We start from the raw sequence: 20,882 nt of genomic DNA on the forward strand, positions 1-20,882 counted from the left end.
CTCATTTTAAATTGAAGTGTATTCTACTCACCTATTATAAATAGGATTATATGAGCAATTTATTTGAAGATATGAGTAACAACTATAACAAACATGCTCTCTTAAAACTTTATGGATTCAGAATGTGACTCTTATTATTTAACTTCTCATGTATTTGTTTCCTTAGAGGGTAAACTCCCCAAGGATACAGTGCCACTGAAGTACTTCTTTATGTTAAATGTCTAGCATTTAGTATGTACTTAATAAATATTTGCTATTTTATTAATTTAACTCACATAACAAAGGATTGTCAGTGGTATTGTTAGAGAGCTTTCCTGAGAAATATGGGGGTTTTGTTAAGAATTTCATTGTAATTAGAGGCTTTTGAGGAACACGTGAGTCACAGTGAAGAATATGTTATTTTGGGTGCCAATACACTTTAAAAATCAAACAAATAGAAGGAGAAGGCAGGGGAGGAGGGCAAGAGGAAAAAGGGGGGATCATGAACTGACAGTGATTTCCATTGGGATGAACTCAACTATGTATAACCATAAAGTTCTAATAAAAAAATCACACAAATAGGAATTATAAAAATATTAAATGAAGACATTGACAATGAATGTATTAATCTATAATTAAATATACCAATATGCTAATAAAATTTCTGCCTCCAGTTTGAATCTTGATACAAATGTACTTTTTTACAGAACTAGAAAAATGGTACATATACAACCTGAAGTTTTATATTTTTTTAAATTAGTATTGTTTCCCAAACATATTTGACTTGCTTTTAGTCACTGTATTTTTTACTACATAATTTCAATATCTTCAGGCCTCTGAATATCTTGCTACATATATTTCTGTTATTGTATAAACTCTTTTCTTTGCTTTGAATGTTCTTTGCTTCCTTACCCACTTACAAAACTAATCTCTGTTTAAACTAGTGGTTTATAAACTTTGTTGTTATTGATCTTGAACTAATATGATATGCACATTATAAGATATATACAAATAAAAAAAGATGCAAGTTACAATCAGCAGTATTTTTAAATCAATTCTTTTTTTAGTTGTGGTTGGACACAATATCTTTATTTATTTATTTTTATGTGGTGCTGAGGATCAAAACCAGCGCCTTGCATGTGCTAGGGGAGCACTCTACCACTGAGCCACAACTCCAACCCCTTAAATCAATTTTTAAATTATTTATGGTCTCAAACCTTTTTTTTCTTATCTTCCTCCTCCCACCCCCATGCCAAAAATTAAAACTTTCCCAGATGTGTAGTCTTTAAATGTTTTAAAAACTGTGAAGATTTCATACTAGCAAACCTACATCCTAATTGTATTTCAACTGAGGGAAAGCTTTGACTCTAACAACAGTAACAGTAACCTCATATTTCAATAATTTTTGAGTGAGGAGATGGTAATCAAAAGATACAAATTCTTGTTTGGTAGGAAGAATAAGGTTTTTTCTTTCTTTCTTTTTTTTTTTTTTTAAGATCCATTGCACAGCATGGTGAGTATAACTAACATGTGAATACTTTACACCTTAGTGTTGTTAAGAGTAAATCTCAAATGGTGTCATGACAAAAAAAAAAATCAAATATTTGAGGTTATGGATAGGTTAATTAGCTTGACTTACACTCTACGTTGTATTAAAAATTGTAACATCACTTTGTTCCACATCAATATATACAACTATAATTCATCGATATATAATCAGTTCTTGAGACTTCCAAAAATTTCAGATCTACTTGTCATATTTGATCAGCACACTGCTGTTTTTTACCTATTATTTACTGATGAAGAGCTCCTACCAAGAGTAGATTATCTGTTTTGCCATTTTATTTCTTTTGAAACACTATCAAAATCTGTAATTTGTATTTGATTTGCAGAAACCATTTTTAGTAGAATGTGAAAGTCAATTTAGTTACAAAAATCAAATAATATGATCCAGAAATCCACTTAATTAGCAGAAAGTATATGCTTTGGAAAACTTAAAATACAGGAGGACATCTCAAATTCATCATCCATTTGAGGATGTGGATTTGTTCCCTATCCTGAGGATAGTTGTATTGTGCGTCATGAACAAATATTCCTTTGATGTAGGGAATGAGAAAGGCATCACCAGTGTGTACTAGAAAATTAACAATTGGAAATAATTTACTTCTATGAAGATAGAAACGGCTCCAACTTTTTAAAGGATTATCCTGCCCAACCTTTGTGTACATGTCCCCAATTCTAGAAACCACTAATTTAACTAAAACTTGGAAAAATATCTCTGGGAACTTCTCCCTGTGCCAGCTCCATGTGTACATGTCTCCTTACCTGTAAGAGAGGAGGAGGGCTGGTGTAAGATAGCAGTCCTCTGTGGGTGGCTTAAGAATTGGATAAATGCTTACTAAATGGACTTGAGTGAAGTTCGATTTATTTATTTTGGATGCTTTTCTAAGGAGAAATTGCCAAGGTTAAGTTATAGGTTTGAAAACCCAATTTCTAGCTGTAGGAATTTAAGCAATTTACTTTTCTTGTTCCTATTTTCTCATCAGTAAAATAGAAGTTAATAATATTGTACCTACCGTATAGGAAGTTCTGATCATTATATGCTCCAAACACTAGTATATTACCTGGGATGAGTTAACTTGTATTAGTGATGAAAGTGTTAAAATGACTCTTGATACTACCACCAAGTTAACATATTACTGATGATTTCTAGTATAGTCAATAAGTAATTTCATCACCTTTATTTTGATGATATAAATTAACTGTTTCATAGAGTATATTTGTATTAATCATGATCAGTCTTTTGGGCATTAGAAGGGCAAAATTCTGCTGCTACTTCAGAGCTTTTAAAGGTATTCTGATTTTTTAGTTCATTCTCCTGCTCAGCCCTGAAACTACCTCCTAAATTACTTCTAAAAGTGCCCAACAGCTGCTACTGACAATTCTTATTAGATTATTTTCCTGTAGACTATAACTCAAAGTTATTGACAAAAGGTAGAAAAGGATGGAGATAAGATCATCCAAAATGTCACCAAGGCTAATGGTGTTCATGTGCAAACACACACACACACACACACACACGTAATTTTACATATATGGGATCAACAATATTTATTTGAGGGAAAACAAAATGATTTAGGAGAAAGAAACTGGAGTCAAATCTCAAATCCCAGCTCTGCCATTTTACTAATCATTTGACCTTGAATAGTGTGCTTATCCTAAAATTCATCTGACTTCTGATAACCTCATCTAATAATAATTAAACAAAGGTTAACAATGCTTATCTTCTTTCAAGGTTTTGGGGAGGAATAAATAGGCACTCAATAAATGTGAGTTTATTACCCCTTCCTCTTAATCTTCTCTTTGACCTTGATATTGGAGGTTTTCCTAGGCTTCATTACTAAACAACTCTTTCCATGTCATAGTTTGGACTACAAGTATCTGGAGCACAGAGACTATATCTTCTTTAATTTTGAAGACCAGCACCCAAGAACATGTTTGTATTTAATACAGTTAACTAAGATGATAATAAATCAGACTCTGGAAAGAGTTTGTTCATGGATCTGTTTATAATAGTTCATTCTTGATTCATCTAAATACACTGCCTCTCATATTCTATATACTACTTTATTATTAAACCTGCCTACCTTTTAGTTTCAATTTTAAAATGTGGCTAGTGATTTGGAGCAAGTTATTTAATCATGCTAGCACATAGTTTCCTCATTTATAAAAACAGAAAAATAGCTTCCCTTCCTATTTTACTGGGTAGTTTTGAGGACCAAATGATATAATGCATGTCACAGTACAGTATAAGGTATAGGTTCAGACTATAGGATAAGGAAAGTAGGATACATCAAAAGGAGTGGGGATTGTATGCAAGATAGAAGTGTAGAGGTGAGACTAAGAAAAGGAATCTGAATCCTAGTTCTGTTATTTTAGTTTGTGGACCTTGGGTGAGTTAGTAAGCCTTTCTGGGGCTCAGTTTCTTCATCTCAATATTGCAGGTGATAATAGTACTTAATTGATAGAATTGTTGTAAGTTTAAATAAGACCGAACACACAAAGTATTTAAGTACAGTGTCTGTTTTTTTTAAAATATATATATATATATTTTTTAGTTGTAGATGGATAAAATTTGTTTATTTATTTTAATGTGGTGCTGAGGATCAAACCCAGTGCCCTCACACCTGTGAGGCAAGTGCACTACCGCTGAGCCACAGTGTCTGGCATATGCCACAGTGTCTGACATATTACAAAAACTCAACAAATAAAATTTTAAATTTGTAAGTGGTTAATAGCATGTGTGAAGGTAAAGAAAGAAGTCTAAAAGTTCAGAGAAATAACCACTGAATATTAGTCTCAATAGTTCCTTATTTTAAAAATAAATATTTCCCTCAAGTCCTATTTTAGGACTGAAACATAAATTTTTTTTCTATAAAATTTTCCACTCTTGGTCAGAGTTTATTAAAAACAGCTTCAGTTCAAAATATTTGAAGGCAGCAACTGTAAAGTTACTATTAACATTAGACTATTTTTGTATTTATTACTTGTATTATATAGAAGAATAATCATGATTCCCGTTTTTAAAACCTAAACGTTACTTACTTTCCTGTTGGTATAATTGGGAGTAGAGATGGGAAGAAGAGGCAGGCAGTATTTAAAGCTCTTCTTCATAGCATTTAGGAATAGAAAAGGTATTTCATATAGCAGACAGGCACCACTCAGTAGACAAAGTCGCCAAGCAATGACTTTGCTTTTAACATTCTTTACCACACCCACAGCATCCAGTGACCTCATGTTCTCTTTTAATTGCAAAGAACAAGATCCTCTGTTGCTCTTGGGATATAAAGCTATGCTTAGGTTTGAGATCACAAATTGATTGCCTGTTGGCCACATCTCCTTGGAATGTTCTTACTTTGGTCTGCAGGGTTCTCAAATATTAGTTACCACTATTTAAACATCTAGAAATCTCACACAAAGACCCCAGAGTTTCTCTTGGGAGAAAACTAGAACATCTCATAATACTGGACCCACATTCCCGAGGGCAACAATCTGCTAGAGTGGAGCAGCTGCTCCCTTTATGGATATTCCAATATACCACATTCCCTATTATTTCCCATTGTTTTACACAAATCAAGTGTCATTTATTTGCTTTACTTGTCCAGCCTCTGTAGACAGATGTGAGTCTGCAACGTTATCGAGACCTTTCCTGTCTGCTATCAAAGCTTATTTTGTTCTGTACCAAGTCCATCATCAGTTTTCAAAGCAATGGCCCGTAATCTGATCAAGTACACGTACTTTTACATGTTCTTTCTGGAGATAGTATCTTAACAGAAAGGGATGACTCTGCACATGGAAATTACAAGCCCTACTGGATTACAGTCAGGATGGTAAGCTTTCATTCTACTTTTTCTTAGTCTGGTGTTGCCATACCTTACTGTTCTCAGGCAGACCAAAAGAATTGTTTTTCTAATAGAACAATGGACACTGGCCTATGTGTGAAGCCTACACAAACAGCACTTTTAGAGATTACCCTAATTCCAAAGGATCCAAGATACTATGGGCAATTCTGACTCTCCATTTCCTTGGAGGTTTCAGGATATCCGGCCTGACGGCATTTCCCCTCACCTGCTTTCAGGGCCGGTTTTGCGCAGGGCAGTCGCGCCTAAGGAGCGCGCGCAAGGAGCATGAGCTCATCTCTCAGGGGCGTTTCCAGAAGGCCAGGCCTGGCCGCGCGCACCAGGCAGAGTGGGCTTCACTATATCAGTGGGCCCGGCGGCTGGGCGGGGCGCAGCTGCCCAGTGGCGCTACCTCTCTGGAAGCTTTGTTCCTACTTTAGGTCCTGAGAACTCGTACCAGCCTTGGGCGGCCCCTTGTCCGTCTGGCCCTTTTGGGGAAGACGCCCCCAAATAGCAGGCACGCGCGATCCCGAGCTGAGAGAGCCCAGGGTGCGCCGAGTAAGCCGCGCCCCACGGAAGGGCTCCAGTGGGTGGGGAGAGCCCCTCGCTTCTCTGCTCGCTTGAGTGCTCCATGCCCTACCCCGCTGACCGCAGCAGTTTCGGCTGGGCTGTGCAAAGAGCCCCGGTGCCCCATCTGCGGTTTCCGCGCAGGTTGGGAGCAGCCGCAGGCAAGCCCGTCAGACCGTCCGCCACGACCCGGGCGAGCTTCTCCCTGCTCCAGGGACCGCCGCCGAAGGCCGGAAGCCAATCATACTACAGCTAGGTCTTGCGATTGCACGGCAGTAAGTGCCGATTGGCCGCAGCTGGGGTTTTCGGCCTCACTCCTCCTCCCTTCTGCCCCGACTTCATCTCCAAAGCGTCAGGCCAATGAGACTGCGCTTTATAGACGTCCTCTCTTTGCTTTCTTCTTCTCCCCCCTTGACGAGGGAGGAGAAGTTCTGACTGGCTAAATGTCCTCGGAAGCCCTCTTCCTTTCACCAATCAATGAGAAAGGTACACTCCCAGTGGAGTTTTCCAGCCAATTGCGAGGCGGCCGCGGCGCCCAGCCATGCAGTTTCACCCGCGACTCCGGGTTTCACGGTCCTTAACTCTTCCTGCTTTTTCCTGAAGGCCGGCAACTCTGATTGGCCACTTTTGCTATAGTCGAATTTCTCGTCCAGCCAGCCACAGAACAAGGCGAATCCACTTTCTTTCCGTTCGGCTGCCTTCGGCATTTTCCGTTCATTAGGCGTGGTTTCCCAGCGACACTTTCTAATTGGCTTCTCAGACAGATCGGCTTTTTCCGGAACGAGCCGCAAACGAGAGACGTTGGTGATTGGCTCCGCTTTGGGTTTCGGCTTCCCAGCCGAAGTGGGCGGGCGCGGACTCGGTCGGCTATTCCCAGACGCCTGTTACGCGGGCGGCCGGGCTTTGGGCGGTGTAAGGCTGGGTGGGGGAGGAAGGAGGCGGAGGACGAGTAGGGAGGGGGAGGGGGAGCGGGGAAGCGCTAGGCGGCTGCGCAGACGGCGCTCCTCACACAGAGCTGCCCCCGACCCGGGCGAATGCTGGTTTGTGCTGCTGCTGCTGCCGCTGCCGCCGCCGCCCGGGCCGAGTGACAAAGGAAGGAAGGAAGGAAGCGAAGAGGACCTGGCCCCGCAGCCGCTGACAGGGCTCCGGGCTCGGGGCAAAGCGCAGACACTTCCTGAGCAAGCACCGATCAGAGGCGAGGGGCGGAGGGCGGCCGCGCCGGTGCCGTGGACGGGGGAGGGGGCCCCGAGGGACGGAAGCGGTTGCCGGGTTCCCATGTCCCCGGCGTATGGGGAGCAGTCGAGGAGCCGCTGCCTGGGGTCTGAAGGGAGCTGCCTCCGCTATCGCCGCCGCCATGGCCGCTGGATCCAGCCGCCGCCTGCAGCTGCTCCTGGCGCAATGAGGAGAGGAGCCGCCGCCACCGCCCGCCTCTGACTGACTCGAGACTCCGCCGCCCTCCTGGTCGCCGGGCCCCTGCCGCCAGCCCGCTGGATCCCGCCGCTGCCGGAGCCGCAGCGTTTCCCGTCGCATCTCGGAGCCACCCCTTCCTCCCATCCCCCTCTCTTCAAGCGTGAGACTCGTGATCCTTCCGCCGCTTCCCTTCTTCATTGACTCGGAAAAAAATCCCCGAGGAAAATATAATATTCAAAGTACTTATTTTCAATCAAGTATTTGCTCCCGTTTCACGTGACATATATTTTTAAAGGATTTCCCCCACCCCATCCTCCTCTCTCAGGAAAGGGAGGTGAAAGAATTGTAATCCCCCCATTCCAGCCCCAGATTATCTATATGTTCAATATCCGTACCGATCTGTCTTGAAGGAGAAATACATCGCTCGTTTTTTTTTTTTTTTTAAATAGCTATACAAAAAAGTGAAAAGCCTGGAGAACGAAGTCTTTTTCTTTTTCTTTTCTTTTTCTTGTGAGAGAACTTAATGCTGCATTTATCATTAACCTAACACCCTAACATAAAACAAAAGGAAGAAAAGGAGGAAGGAAGGAAAAGGTGATTCGGGAAGAGAGATCATGTCAGGGCGGCCCAGAACCACCTCCTTTGCGGAGAGCTGCAAGCCAGTGCAGCAGCCTTCAGCCTTTGGCAGCATGAAAGTTAGCAGTGAGTATCGATTTTATTTTACACCTCTACTCCACTTCACCCTTAAAATAAGAAACCTCGAAATAGCAGGATGTTAAAATATTAGACCTCCAGATCAATCAGAGTAATGGAAAAGGGCAAAACCCGTCTTCAGTCAAAGATGAGGCAGCTCACTCCTTTCTCCTCCCATACCTCCTCCCTGGTCTCACTAACCTTGAATTGAGAGAATATGATTTTTATTTGGATGATTCAATTTGGAACTTATTTCTTATACTTTCCTTGGTTTTGGTAGTCAGCTTTGTCAGGTTGCTTGACTGTTTCCACGTTAAAATAGCCATGGAAGTTTTTACTTGTTCATGCTTTTGAATAATGAGGAAGACTTGATCCATAAACCATTATGTACATTTTCGGAGCGTGTGTCTTCCGGAACGAGGGAGGATGTTTTAGATAGTTCAGGTTTCAGGGGTTATCATAGTTTTGTATACTTAAATAGACATTAAATGTCCCAGCCTCCTAACATTTCTTCTTTGCCTGAGTGATACACAAATTATTTGTTCTTAATCTGGAGATGGACTTGCTCAGTAACTGGCATTCGTGTTTGGAGGCGAGCCTTCAGCCCTCCCTTTAGTAGGGTCGGGTGGGAGACGATAAATATCGAGCAGCATTTGCATCTTAAGTGCATTGTTTCCAATTGGATAAATGGTTTAGTGTGTTATCTCCTAACCTTCCTGTTTTGACATTACCAATCTGCCACCATATAATTTGTTTAATCAAAAGATAACTTGGAAGTGGGTCCAAGTTTTGATTGAGGTTTGTATTGTTAGTGCCAAAACTGAGTTAAATAATAATTGTCACTGACTCATTGTGATTTAAGTTGAATTTTGAGGTGCCTTTGCATACATTACTTGTTAAATGTTCTGGAGTACAATGGATTCCTTTTTAGGACTATTTAAAATACTGTTGATTAACTCCCCTCATATTTAGTTAAAACTGTGGATTTAACTCTTAAGAATATGGATTTAATTCTTTCCATCATAGCTGTTGCAGAAGACTGTCATCCTGTAAATAATAGGGCTATCTGGGCTGTGTTAGGGTTCTTGCTAGACTGTACTCTTGCCCTGGATTTGTACTGAAAATCTGTTATTCAAGTGTTTGGTATACAAAGTATCCTATGTCACTGTATCTATTTGTGGAGATGTTTGTATGGTATTTAATGACAGCTATTTAAACATACTTGCAGAATTTGACAAAACTATCTATATTGTTTCTTATCCCCTGAGAAAGGGGCTAGATGAAGGGAAAGATAAACTATTTTGTTGCCTCCAGCTAAGATTAAAAATCAAAACCCAAATGTGTATGCTGTTAGGTGACATTGATTATATACTTAATGCAACATAAAATGATCAGTTTTAATTGAACTCAAGATTTCAGTTCATGTTGGCTTTTGGAACTTGACTAAAACATAGTCCAATAGCTGATGGGAGGTTATTTTTGAAAGTTGGTTTTTTTTCTCTTGGTGACTAGCTAGTAGAGAACGCAGGGTATGTGAAGAGGGAAGCTGATTTTGCATCTTTCAAGGAAGGATCATGCTTTCTAAGCACTTCATGGGGTCATTTGAAAATAATTATTTAAAATTCTGGTGTAATTTTCATCTGTGATGAAGCAAATCTTATAATAGCTGCTTAAGAGCCTCTATGGTACTGGAGTGTTTGTATGTTTTACATCTTTGTACTAGAGTTTAAAAATCACTCAAAAATTTTAGGTAATTCATTTATTATGTTCAGAGATGTGTAATGCTAAATTACAATGTTAAATTTTGGGACTTTTCATTTTATTTCCAGGATTTTCTTTGAAAAATGACTCCTTAGTTCTTCATATAGATGTAACTCTTAAATTTGTAGATTAAGATATTTCATCAACTTGCAATTTATAAAGGGCAAAAATAAAAACTTGGTGACTATGAATAATTAAAGGGCATAGTCAACCTTTACTTTAGGAACATTTAGAAGAAATAGGAATTATTGAGCATATGTTAGGGTACTAGTAGTATTCAAGGAAACTTCTGTTCACTACAAAAGAGCTACATAAGAAATTATAGTACTTGACCTCAAAAGCTTATTTAATGGTAAAGGGAAAAAAATGTGAAAACAACAGTATGATAACTGCAAGATTATAAAATACAAATTGAAATGTGTTCAGAAGGACAAAGAATAAAGGGATGAGAGAATGGTTGGAGAAGGAAGACTTCTGTAGAGGTGTGCTTTTAGGTGTTAAAGAAGGCTGTAACTTGAACTGTTGGAGAAGTATGAAGGACTCTAGGTGGGAGGCATGTTCAGCACAGAGATGGTGAGCTTTGTATGAGAGGCAACAAGCAAGGTGATAAATCTGATTTAAAGGGCCTAAATAGGAAAATAAGAAGAGATGAAATTTGAGAAATATGGGAAGGTTAGCAGAGAAGAAAAGGGGCCTGTAAAAGTTTGGTTGAGTTTCAAGAGAGATCTGGATTTTACTATAGATTATTAAACAGATACTGGAAGGTGATTTGGGAGGTTGAGTTGATGGATTTGCATGTAGAGACATTACGACCCTCTTAGGGAAATAGTAAGGAATATTGTGAATCATGAGGGTATAAATTAAAATGTGAAAATGGATGAAAGGAACAGATTCAGAGACAGTATGAATGAAGAAACCAGCAGGACTTTGGATTGGACGGAGGGGAGTACTTGTGAAGGAGTCAGGAGTTAAAAATAAATTCTGAGGTTATTAGTCTGGAAGACTTGACTGCTGAGTTGTATTGTTAATTGTAATAGGAAAATTGAGAAAGTGCTGAGAGAGAGGGTAGATGAATTCACTTTTAAAAATTTCATATACAGTAATTTTCCTTGAAATTCAGCAGGTAGCAGCTTGTCTCTGACAATGGTATTTAAATTCCAATCCATTAATTACATGCTTTCTAAGTTACACCTAAAAATGTCAAATTTATCTTTGGGAACAGTAAACTAAAGATTTGGGTTTAAATACTTTTGATTAACACTTAAAAAAATTTTAGTATAGACTCACAGTTGAAACCTAGTTGTAATAGTTCCATGGTAATTTATTTGAGGACAGTGAAAATACTTTGATGCTGTGACTTAAACATATTTAGATATTTCATAGGCTTTAATGTAATTTTTGGTACATGGTTAAACTTGTTTTTCATAAATAAATACTTAGGTAAACTTTGCATTTAAAATAATGATAATACTACTACTAAGAGTCTTCACTTTGTGAAGACTTCAGCAGAAATTAAGTCTATTTGATAATAGGTATTTTTTACCTTTTGATGAAATCAACATTTCTTCTTTCAATTCAGGCTTATGTGTTATTAAATAGCACACATCTGTCTACACAATTTCTTCTTTAGGATCACATGGTATTTTACCCAAAATTGAGAAAGTAAGAACTGACCACACAATTTTAGTAATATTCTCTTTCACCCCGCATTGGGAACTGAAGCCAGGGGTACTTCAGTAGTGAGCTACAACAGTCCTTTTTATTTTGAGATAGGCTTTCTCTAAACTCTAAAGTTGCTGAGACTGGCTTTGTTGAACTTTTGGTCCTCCTGCTTCAACCTCCCAAGTCTCTGGGATTATAGGCTTGAGCTGCAGTGCTCAGCTCAAACTTTTCTTTAATCTTTTATTTTCTGGTACTGGAGATTAAATCTACTACTGAGCTATATCCCCAGCTCTTTTTATTTTGAGACAACGCCCTCCCTAAATTGCCCATGCTGGCCTTGAACTTGTGATTCTCCTGCCTCAGCTGCCTCAGTAGCTGGGATTATAGGCATGCACCAGAGTCCAGCAATAAATGCTTTTAGTATACTGTTGGACAAAATTAGCTTATTGCCTAGGTTTGATGCTTAAACTTAAGATTCGGAAAGAGAAAAATAGGTCAATGAATATTGTTTACTGTATTTCCCTATAAATAACTTTTTCTAATAAAAATTTTTATTAGCAAAGAGAATAATTAATGGTTAGTTATGTATTATTCTGCAGTATTAAGTTATGTGGTGATTAAAAGCAAAGAGGGGTACAAACATAGTGTCTCTCTATTCCTAGATTAAAATTGTGATACCTAAAATTTGATTATTAGAAATTAGCCAATTTCTTGTTTTTTCTATGTTAATTTAGAAAACATTGCTCATATGTGAAACTGAAAGCCAGAACCTTATTTTCATTCCTTTCCCAACTAGACTTACCTTAGAGTTTTAAAAACACTTTAAGATATTCATATAAGAATTGCATGCATTCTTGTTGCATGCATCTATATAATGCTTGCTAATTGTGAGATAATACTAAGGCACAGGCACTAGGAAGAAACTTCAAAGTAACCCAGAGATTCATAAACCAACTTATGGCTGATTAGAAACTGCATTTAGAAAATGAGGCAACATTTTTTCATTTTACTGGCAAGTCAAGACTATATTTGTAACCCTGTTCTCTCTGTCCCCCCTATTGGATTTGAGTTGTAGGTGTGAGTTGCTGTTTTGGATAAACAGAAAACTGGGAAAGCCCAAGTTTTCATAAGTACCAGCAGCAGATTTTGAGACAGGGTAAGTTGTATTTTGTGTGAGCTTTATGCAGAGAAAGGTGAGAAATGTGCAGGCGCTGACCCTGGCCAAAATGAGTCTGTCTGTTGTTTATTTATTTATTGGCACTGGGAGTGAACCCAGGGGTGCTTAACTACTAAGCTGCATCCCTAGACATACATTTATGTATGTATGTATGTATGTATTTTGAGACAGTGTCTCCCTAAGTTGTTTAGGGCCTCACTAAATTTCTGAGGTTGGCTTGAACTTGGAATCCTCCTGTTTCAGGCTCCTGAGCTGCTGGGATTACAGGTATATCCCACTGCACCCAGCAGTGTCTTCTTAATAAGACTTCAAGGGGTTATGAGAGAGAGATGGGGATGGGCAGGATATGAGACTGTAGTACCTCTTGTGATATTCCACCCTAAAATAAAGAGTAGAGGGGCACAGCACATAGGTGTGACAAAGTATGCGCTGGTACTAACAGGACTAACTCGGTTCCCTGGATGATGTTCTATCAAGAACATACTTACCACAGGGTATGATTTTTGTTTGTGAAATTTAGCATCATTTTCTAGCTGATTTTTTTTGGATTGGTTGTGGTGGTAATGGTAGAAGGGGAATTTTGCATAATTTCAAGAATTTTCATGGTTAATAGATTTTGAAGTAGAGGCTGCAGTCTTTGTTCCCATCTTTGATTATATCAGTCTTCTTTAGTCATAAACTGCCTTTGAAATTTGTTGAATGTAATGTAGAAATGTATGTTTATATAAATATGTGTGACTAGAAAAGCAAGGAAAAACTGACAGTGGAACTAAAGAATAATTTAATTGTGTTCTGAAAAGTTTCCCAGCATTAAACTTTTTTTTTTTTTTTTTTGGTGCTGGGGATTGAATGTGGGGCCTTGTGCATGTGATGTAAGCACTCTACCAGCCTGTAAACTTAAGAGTTTTTCTAGTTTTTAAGAGAATAATACTTAGCAGGTACTGGACATGTAGTAATTTATTCCAGAATATACTTGGGTCTGTAATATATTTGGTCTTGTACAAGATGCAAAGGCACAACTTTGTAGATTTGGTCTCCGAGTTTGCAGTTTCCCTTCTCATCTTGTGTTTTAGAGGTTGGCGGATTTTAATTTTGTGAGTGGTTAAATCTTATGTTTTTGTGTTCAATAGTTTTCTTAGGATTTTGATGATTTTTTTTTTCCTGAATGAATTTTGTCAAACCAGTTTTCCTTCTGTTTCCAGGGTTCCATGATCAGTAGTGGTACAAAACTGACCTTTATTATGTTCCCGTATTAATATGGTCTGGAGTTGTTAATTTCTCAATTGTCCTTTCCAATTAGTATAGTAATAAAAAGTAAACATTGTTGAGGAAGGAGAAATTTTTCTAAAATTTTGTATTTTAGATGATTAAATGATTCAAATGAATTTATGGGCTAACATTGAATAAGCATGTTCTAAAGCCAGAAAGGTAGTAGATAAGTAGGAATGAATATTAGAAACTTTGATAAAAGATAATGTTTTGATAAAACACTAATATTCTTATTTTTTCATTATCATTGTGTCATGGCACAGTTCTTGGCTTAGGAAGTTAAAAATAAATAGGTTATTTTAATAGAAATTGGCCAAGAATAATAATATGATTAATGTGGTATACCTGTTGAGTGTTCACTAAGTACCAAGCAATCTGCCAAACTCTTTATATGCAAAACCTCATTTTAATCATTATGTCAACTCTATGCAGTAGCTAACATTATTATCCCCACTTTATAGATGAGGTAAATAAAATGAAGAGAGATGAAGCAACTAGTCAGAGATTACTTGGCCAGAAAGTTGCTCAGCCCGGATTTAAATTCAGGTATTCTGATTCCTGAGCCCTTGCTCTTTTTTTGTATATGTTGTAGAGAATGGATTGCTATTATTTTAACACCTGGATTCCAGAGATAAGTTAAAGTGCTTTTGCTTTTAGTATAGTCTTTCAATGATAATTTAGAAATGACTGTAAAAGACTTTCATTTCCAGGCATGCCTGTTAGCAGATACAGTATTTATCGATTTAAAGTTATATTGGAAAAATCAATTATTTAAAAATATCAGGGAAAACTTAAGACAAACATTAAAAATGAAAATTTTAGGGCTTAGACCAGCACAGAAGAAAAGTAATATTTGTTTATTTGTTTGTTTAATGTCTAGTCAGAACACTGTTTTTTATTGGTCAGTACTGACAGATTATAAATAAACTCTGATATATTTATATCCTCCGGTAATATTAGAGTGTGTTTCTAAAAGTTAGTCATTATGAAGGATTATTCTTTGTCTCTCTTCCTATGGTTTATAATTGTCTTTACCTCTCCCTTTTAACGTTGATGCCAAACTTAAAGGAAAATTTTTTGATTGTATATTCAACCAATTATTCAAAGTATATGTTGGGCATTTGCTAGTGTCAGAAATATGGAGCTCCTTCCTCTATCTCCTGCCCCAAGAATAACAGTTACACATCAATATGAAATTGGATTATTTGGAACCTCATCTTTTTGGAAATTGGTTGATAGTTAACAATCAAAAAGTAAACTAAAAAGTCTGAGCAGCTTGAATCTGCCAACAAATAGAATGTACACTTTGCTTATGGATTGGTCTTCGAGACTTTGTTTTTTTTTTTTTTTTTTTTTTTAAACAGTTCTTGATTATTGCTTAACACAATTCTAATTGATTTAGTTGTCTGGTTTCTTAAAACCACACATTAGAAAGGAATGGATGGATACTGATGTTAAACATTACACCTACTGAAAAGAATAGACAGAAAATTCAAGAAAATATGCATATTGAGATTACTTAGTATAAGCTCAAACAGCTCCAGGAGAAATCACTCTGACAATTGTTCAAAGTGTTCAGCTAGAGAAGGTTAAATTATACTAATTGAACTCTCTTTTAAAGGGGCAGGAGGCAGGAAAGTCTCTTCTGGAGAGCTGGGTTTCTGCAGTAACTTCTCACATCAAACATCTTCTAATTTGTTGGTCACTGAAGTGATGAGGAAGAGAACTGGGTCATCTCTGTCTGATTGGCCAACCTCTAGTTGGATTTCAGTGATATGGACAAAGGTACTAAAGTCTTTAGTATGCTAGCCAAGGGTATGTTTCCAACTATTCCTTCCATTGTCCATCTACATTTAATACTCAACAACAGAATATCTGTTTTAAAGCTTATTTTCTTATTTTTTTTCTCCTTGGTGTATGTATGGAATTACAGTTTCGAATTTTACCTGTCTGTACCTTCTGTTTGTTGAATGCTTAGGCACTGCATGGAGTCATTTAAGCTTTCTTATGAATTATGAATAGCTTTTTAGAGAGTACATTTGCCAGATAGATTTCTGGCTTGTGTAGTGAGATTTGAAAAGGTAGGTATGTTAATTGTTTTGCTAGAGAAAAAAGATGATCATGGTGAAGTATTTTTCCTTTGTAGGTCTGAGAAATTCTTAGGGGCTTAATTGGTTGATATAATTAAAAAGGTTAGGAGTTTGAGATTTCTTAACAAGGAAGGCTAACCTATCTTTTAAGTGTGATATCCTCTACTTTTTCTTATTCAATGAACTCAATTAATTCTTTTTAATTAGTTAAACCACTTTCTTTATGAATGTAACAAATTGCTAATGTTAGACTTCTGAGTTTGTGGAGGCAGCACTTGAAAAATTGGAAGTGTTGTAGTTAGGCCTGGCATCAGGATGATAGTATTATAGTGACCTCTTGGTATTTCAGAGCTTTCACCCTCTACATTCCATATGTCTTGATATTTTTTGGTACTGGGGATTGAACTCATGGCCACTTTGTTACCAAGCAAATACTATTGTATTTTACTTAGAGACAGGGTCTCACTGAGTTGCTTAGTGCCTCACTTTTTCTGAGGCTGGCTTTGAACTCTAGATCCTCCTGCCTTAGCCTCTTGAGCTGCCTGGATTATGGGTATGTGTCACTGTGCCTGGTGGTATTCTTTATCTGTTTAGATAAATAATTTTTACAGTGGGCTTCCATTTTGTGTATATGTACCTAAAATGACAGTGGCTCTAGCAGAAGAGTGTTAGAATTAAGACAAAAGTTATACCAATTACTCTAGAAAATTGCTATTTGTCTTCCTAGATTACTAAACCTTTATTTCTCCGAATGTGAGTTAGATGGGGAATAAGTGCAAAGATGAGAGAGAGTGCTCCTCTCTTGGTAGTTAGAGGTAAGATGCTAATAGTTTTAAGCAGTGAATTCTTAGTATCATTTTTAAAATATTTCTTACTGTAAGTTTGCTTATCTATAATGCCAAGAGATATTGTCTGTTTTTTTTTTTTTTCTCCCAGAAACAGATGTTTATTTCTTGGTAGAGAAAAAGGCAAAGGATCATTTATTTTTTTCCTTTGACTTTCCATTTTTCTAACATCTTAGATAAGAAAACCTGTTCTCTTGAGAGATCAGAGGCGCAGAGTGCATCAGTGTCCATGAAGCCTGTGCCTTTTACCTCTTGAAGAGCGCATGGTTTCATTCTCCTAAATCAAGTGTTCCTTAGTCTTCTAAAATAATAATTATTTCTTATGGTACTGGTAAGGAAACTAGGGAAAGTGTTCTGTCACTGAACTACATCCCTAGCATCTCTCTTTTAAAAATATTACTACTATTATTATTATATTTTTGGTACTAGGGAGTAAGCTCAGAGGCACTGAACAACTAAGCCACATCCTGAGCCCTTTTTAAAATATTTTATTTTGAGAAAGGGTCTTACGAATTGTCCAGAGCCTGGCTAAGTTGCTGAGGCTGGCTTTGAACTTGTAGTCCTCCTGCCTCAGCCTCCCAAGCTGTTGGCATTACAGGTGTGTGCCACTGTGCCCAGTTTTAAAAAGTTTATTTATTTTTTATAAAATAGTACATAATGTGATTTAAAGAAATCAAATAGTACAGAAAGGCTTATAATGGAAACTAAGCATCTACCCCAGTCATACTTCTTAGATGCAACCTTAACTATGACAGCTTTTTCCTTTAGGAGTTTTTTTCACTTTTAATTAGCATGCCTTAAATCTATTTCTTAAAATTAAGATATTATTTTTTATCTTCTAATTATTGTAGATATCATTTATTGCCATGTCCATCTCCCCTTTGCTATTATGCTAATATAATTATGCCACTATTTTAGTTACACTATTATTTAAGTTATTCTTATTACTTAGGCACTGAATAGTAGTCTTAGCAGAAACAGTGTACAATGATCACTTTTCCTTTTCAAAATAACTTTATTCAGAGAATTCATACTGTTAAAATTTCCCCTTTTAAGATACACATTTTATGTTGAGCATGGTGGTGCACACCTGTAATTGCAGCCGCTCAGAAGGCCAAGGCAGGAGGATCTCAAATTCAGAGCCAGACTCAGCAACTTAGAGAGACCCTAAGCAACTTTGTGAGACCCTGTCTCAAAAAACTAAAAAGGGCTAGTGATATGGCTTGTGATATAGCACTCCTAGATTCAATCCCTGGGACCAAAAAAACCACTAAGTTTTAGTAGTTTGGAGTACATTCACAGAGTTGTGTACCTATCACCACAATCTAATTTTAGTGTACATTTATTATCCAAAAAGAAACTCATATGTCCAATAGTAGTCATTCTGTATCTTCTTTGCTCCAGCTTTAGGCAACCACTAATCTTTTAGATACCTATTCTAGACATTCAATATAAATGGATTTACATAATACATTCCCTTGTATGACTATCTTCTTTTACTTAGCATAATGTCTTCAAGGTTGTTTCGTATTGTAACCTATATTAATACCTCATTTTTAATGCTGAATAATATTTTTTTTTGAAATACCACAATTTATTTATCCATTCATCAGTTGATAGGCATTAGAATTGTTTTTGGTTTTTGGCTAGAATGAATAATTGCTGCTGTGAACATTTATGAACAAGTTTTGGCATAGACATATATTTTCCAATTTTCTGAGTGTGTACCTAGGAGTGGAATTGCTGGGTCATAGGGTAATTCTATTTTTAACATGTTAAGGAAGAATGAAGTCCTTTCCAAAGCCATGATCACATTTCCTTTGTTTTAAGATTTTTTTTGGACTTTGCTGTTGCCATTTTCTTTTCCTTGTACTGTTTACAGTGACATGTTGTCATTTTTTTTCCCCCCACAAATGTACCTGGGTTGCTACCTTCTTCCCCTTTCCCTTTTCTTTGGATATTCTTTTTCATTAGAGTCCTCCTTCTATGCTAATATCTGACCTGATTATTCTCCAGAAACTGTTGAACAGTTGTCATCCTCTGACTTTTTTCATTCTTTTTCAGATTGACTTTCCTATTTTCCACATCCTATATCTTTGAATAGTTCTTTTTTTTTTTAAAGTTTTTGCATTTTTTTAATATTTATTTTTAAATTGTAGTTGGATACAATACCTTTATTTCACTTATTTATTTTTATGTGGTTCTGAGGATTGAACCCAGGGTCTCGCATGTGCGAGGCGAGCGCTGTACCACTGAGCCACACAACTCCAGCCCTTTAACGTAATCTCACAATTTCAGCCAACTGTGCCTAAAATACTGTTTGCTAAATATGTCTGGAAAGTTGTTAATTCATTGTTTTTTCCATATTTGCTCTCAAAGGATAGTTAGAAAGGGTATATACTTTTTTTGGTAGGTGTCTCTACCTTTGCAGTTTCTAGACATTGAGAAACAGATGTTTGAGGTTATTTTGTATTGTTATCATCAACTGATTACCATTCTAACATTAAACAACAGCATGAAGCAAGAAATCTGAAAGCTGGGCGCTGTGCACACCTGTGAGCTCAGAGGCTGGGGAGGCTGAGGCAGGAGGATTGTGTGTTCAAAGCCAGCCTCAGCAATGGCAAGGTGCTAAGCAATTCAGTGAGACCCTCTCTCTAAATAAAATTCAAAATAGGGAAGGGGATGTGGCTTACTGGTTAAGTGCCCTTGAGTTCAATCCCTAGTACATCCCCCCACCCCAAAAAAGAAATCTGAAAAATATTGATATTGAGGAATTGATTAGCAAGAGCTATTCAGAATTATATAAGCTACAAATATGAGTCACATGCAGTTTTAAATTTTCTGTGTCACATTAGAAAAAGTAAAAAGACATAGGTGAAATATACTTTAACCTTTTATATCCAAAAATATTTCAACATATAATCAATATAAAAATTATTCTTTTACTTTCTTTTTCTGGTTACTAAATCTTCATAAACTAATACTTCACACTTAACATACCTATTTTGAGTAACCACCGTTCAAGTGTTCAGTAGCCACATGTTGCTAGTGTTTATTGTATTGGACAGTACAGGTATAGCATTTTATTCAGAAATTATTTTATTGTTTTCAACCTGTTTGGTCAGATATTGTGTTATTTTCAAGTAATAAAAAGATGTGTATGGGTTAAAAACATTTAATTGATTTGCATCATTTATTTGTTTTTAGTCATGTTTTCCATTTATTTTGGAACTTTATGTCATTGAAAAAGGTTAATAGACTTTTATGGTCTTCAGAAAGCTGTTTGCTATAGGGGGTAATAATTTTTCTCCATATTTTTTCAGCACAGCTATTAAAATAAGTGCTTGTTAGATACTATCATTAACATGATTGTCCTAGCCCCAATGAAATTTTATTGGTACTTTTTTTTGGTCATTTGCTCTTTTCCTTGATCTTTCAAACACCTCCTCAGCTTTCAGAGTCTCAAAAGCACCCCAAGCATATAATCATCCATGCCATACCATGAGGCATGAATTCACTTGCATGTAACTACTGTAGAATTCTCTATGATCCTTCTTATAGTCTGCCTTATATTCTTGTTAACTTATCTGTCTCTGGGAGATCATAAATTCCAACATGGCATAAAAGTATTTTATTCACCTTTATATTTCTGCAACATGGAGCATAATGCTTTCAATATTGGGTTGCTTAATACATATATGAATTGAAGGTGGTTTGTTTTGATACTATGGAATAGTAGTGATATGGTGAGGAATTATCCAGTCATCAAACTATCACTGCTGTTTCTAGGAACATTTAAGTTTTGATAAGAGAAATTAGTTGATAAAGTCAAATGTGGATTTTTATTTAAATGGAAAGAAATAGTAGGGAAGGGAAAGAGATATATAGACCCTTCTCTTTTACTATGTGCTGAGCACAGAGTGACTCTGAACTGTGGATGGATGGGTGAATGATCGAAAGAACTCAAGTGCACTGGTTGGTAAGCATAGTACCTTTGAAACATTGCACATTGTGCACCCACTGTAGGTGT

General features: G+C 37.0%; 1 protein-coding gene across 3 annotated transcripts in view; it reads left to right on the forward strand.

The window, feature by feature from the left end:
• Positions 1-6,454: 6,454 nt before the first annotated feature.
• Positions 6,455-20,882, forward strand: part of Gsk3b (glycogen synthase kinase 3 beta) — a 170,626-nt gene continuing 156,198 nt past the window's right edge. The window contains exon 1 of one of the 3 annotated variants that reach the window (XM_015478461.2): positions 6,455-8,057. In XM_015478461.2, the coding sequence (XP_015333947.1) occupies positions 7,970-8,057 (88 nt within the window). In that variant the 5' untranslated portion in view covers positions 6,455-7,969. Of the gene's footprint in view, positions 8,058-15,538; positions 15,703-20,882 lie in introns of those variants that run through there. The other 2 variants (XM_015478460.2, XM_048803256.1) reach the window with 2 other exon arrangements.

Source organism: Marmota marmota, unplaced genomic scaffold (assembly GCF_001458135.2).
Source record: "Marmota marmota marmota unplaced genomic scaffold, marMar, whole genome shotgun sequence".
Taxonomy (NCBI): domain Eukaryota; kingdom Metazoa; phylum Chordata; class Mammalia; order Rodentia; family Sciuridae; genus Marmota; species Marmota marmota.